General features: G+C 36.7%; 1 protein-coding gene across 1 annotated transcript in view; it reads right to left on the bottom strand.

Moving 5' to 3' along the window:
• LOC106963186 (solute carrier family 41 member 3-like) overlaps positions 1-3,048 on the bottom strand; it is a 27,699-nt gene that overhangs the window by 8,280 nt on the left and 16,371 nt on the right. Inside the window, exon 9 of the mRNA XM_015057951.1 lies at positions 2,062-2,210. Coding sequence (XP_014913437.1) covers positions 2,062-2,210 — 149 coding nt within the window. The remainder of the gene's footprint in view (positions 1-2,061; positions 2,211-3,048) is intronic.

The raw sequence follows: 3,048 nt of genomic DNA, 5'->3' as shown, positions 1-3,048 counted from the left end.
GAAAATCGGCCCGATTATGATCGGTGACCGATCGATCGGCACACCTCTATTTGATACCCAACTGGAAATGTACGTCTCGAAAAAGTATTCTTGAATTTTTTTACAATTTGTCACGTTACAACTTCAAAGCTCAACATTTTTTTTTTTTTTTTTTTACAACTCAATATTTGAAAAGGGTGTCATGAATTTGTATTCAGCTGCCCTGAGTACCTGAATACTACTTTTTGTTGAAAGAAATCAGGAGCTTATTAAAGTCACTGAGGAACAACAAGTTTTGGCCTCCACAACTGAATAACAAAACTGTTTTTTTGACAGTCGTTATTGTCTCTGAGAGTCTGAATGTGCCCAATAGAACAGCCAAAACAATAACATCTTGCCAGTATTAAAAGTGGCAATATGGCAAACCTTAGGAGGAGAGGATTTTATTAATAGTTAAGCAGATGTTAAATTATTTCAGCAAGATCTTTAACATGTGGATACAAGAACATAACTTGGCACAGGTGTACCCAGAGGCTAGCTTTTCTGAAAAACAAACAAGAAAAACTGTTAGCAACCACTTTTCAAGAACGCCACCATGTCATGGAAAATTAATTTTGCACTAAATTCACCGATTAGATCAGGGCTGGGCAACTCTACTTCAACACAGCTGAGTCAAATAATGAGGTCATTAGCATGACTGCACTTAGCTGTGTTAATGCTAAAGGGATAAAATAAATTTAGCTCTGCTAATGCTAAACCAAAACACAAGAAAATAAGTGGAAGCTAATGTTAAACACATAAAAGGTTAATTCAAGTCATGAAAATGGGCAACACTGTGTGCTAAAAATGGTGGCCATCTTGAGTAAAGGCTGTCATCAAGTGGCCAACAGAAAATATGAAAAACATATGGCATAACATGTATATGCTATATACATGTTATGGCACACTTGAAGTGTGGATACTTGTATCCACACTTGAAGATTTTAACAGTAATATGCTGCGCTTTAAGGGACTTATAACTCATTTCCACCTACTTCAAATTTTACCTCTAAAACTGTTTTTTTGGTTCTAGTGGCCTTTATTTGATAGTCTCATTACCAACAGGAAAGTTGGTAATGAGACAAGACAAGGGGAAGACATGCGGCAAGGGTCGCTGGGGCAGGAATTGAGCTTGCGACAGCTGCATTGAGGACTAAGGCCTCCATATGTGGGTTGTGCTTAACCCCTGCGCCACCACAGCACACCCCCTCTAAAACATTTTAAAATCTTTTTGTTATTTATCCCACTTTACAGTTATGCACTGCGTTGTATTGGTCTACTGTAATAAAGCTGAATAAAATGCACAGGAATCTGTGGCTGTATTGTGATAATATGTTGAATGTGTTGCAAGTTACTGAAGTTCAAATGATTAATGTCGTTGGATTTTGCAATAAAATTAGAAAAGAAAAATGGTTGGAAAACCAAAGAAAGTTACTGAGAAAATATAGAGCAACAAATATTTTACAGAAAAATAAAGCTTATGTTCCCTGATAGTGGAGATGAGCATTTCAGCCAGCAATGTTAAATAAATCATTCACCGTTTTCTGAGATTTATTACTAAAAATTGTCCAGCAGTCACTGATTTCACTGTATGTATACGTGTGTGTGTGGAAACTATCCGAGGCTTTTCCAGGTTTAGAATGTGGCTGACACGCAGTAAACTTCTCAAACAAACACCAACACTGGGCACCAGTCAGCTCACAGTTGGGTAACAGGTGGTGGCAGCCATTTTTAATCGGCCTGTGAAAAGTATGTGACGTACCCTCAGATGACTGCTTCTTGGTTCACCTGGTTCATGGGAAATCTTTTTTTTTTTTTTTTTTTTTGGTATTTTGTAAAAATGGGTGCAAAAGGGGTTTTTAAGTTCACTTCGTAATGTATTAATATATAAATAACGAGCCTTTTCTGCCGTTTCTTGACACCTTCGGGACTGACTTTGTTCACACATACACCTTGTCATACGATTGTTGCTGCATCCCCGTCCGTCTATACCAGATTTTGATAAATGAGGCCCAGTGTTTGCATGCAGCTGAGTCAGTTTACCTGGAGCAGAGCCGCACACAGGTAGCAGATGGTGAAGGCTGTGGTGACAGGAGCCTCGTCTCCCTGCAGCAGTGAGATGGCGTAGAGGAAGACCAGGTGCCCGGGAACGACCAGCAGCAGCAGCACACGCGCCGACTTAGAGTTCACTCCTGGAACGCAAAAGACAAGATGGAGCGTTATTCCCTCTGCTCACCTTGCTGAGTCTCCACTGATCTTCCTGATGTTCCCATGTCTGCTGCTCAAGATGAAAAACACGGACAGTTTCTGTCATTGAGGAGATAAATCCAGACGTGTAACTAACAGCTACTTAGTAGTCGATTAATCTATTGATTATTCTGACAATTAATGGATAAAAAAATGGCACATTCTACAAATTAACCACTTAAACCGTTTTATACAATATTAGAAATACATGCAAAATAATTCAGTTACTCAAACATCTTTAATTCGTTTTTTTTTTATTTTTTATTTATTGTATAAAATGCAATAACATTGCATTTTTTTCAGTGAATTTGAACCAGGTGAAGCTAAAACTATACCTATTGAGGATTTTTGGCTAAAACATATTTACACGTATGTTAAAGATAAGGTAAGATAAGGTATGTTTATCTTTAATTTAATTTTTTTTTTACAACTTTGGCTTAATTACCGCTCTGAATATATTTTGTTTTCAACAAATAGCATTTTTTTGAGTCTGTATTATCTGTATTAATTGCTATCTAAATACATTTTTATTATTTCAATAATTACATAATCACAGTTAATCATATATATACACTCCTGATCAAAATCTTAAGACCAGTCAAAAAATTGTAAGAATTAGCATTTTGCACTATTGGATCTTAAGAAGGTTCTAAGTAGAGCTTCACAATGTTAAAGGAAAAAATCAGTGCAAGAGACAAGAACTTTTGAGCAGGGAATTTTCTGAAAACTGCATTTACACTCAAACATGATTTTTTTCAGCTGATCAAAAGTTTAAGACCATAG

This window comes from Poecilia latipinna, unplaced genomic scaffold (genome assembly GCF_001443285.1).
Source record: "Poecilia latipinna isolate Pla-1442-1.1 unplaced genomic scaffold, P_latipinna-1.0 Scaffold1501, whole genome shotgun sequence".
In the NCBI taxonomy this organism is placed as follows: domain Eukaryota; kingdom Metazoa; phylum Chordata; class Actinopteri; order Cyprinodontiformes; family Poeciliidae; genus Poecilia; species Poecilia latipinna.
The sequence above is the reverse complement of the archived record's forward strand: the minus strand, read 5'-3'. Positions and strand labels throughout refer to the sequence as shown.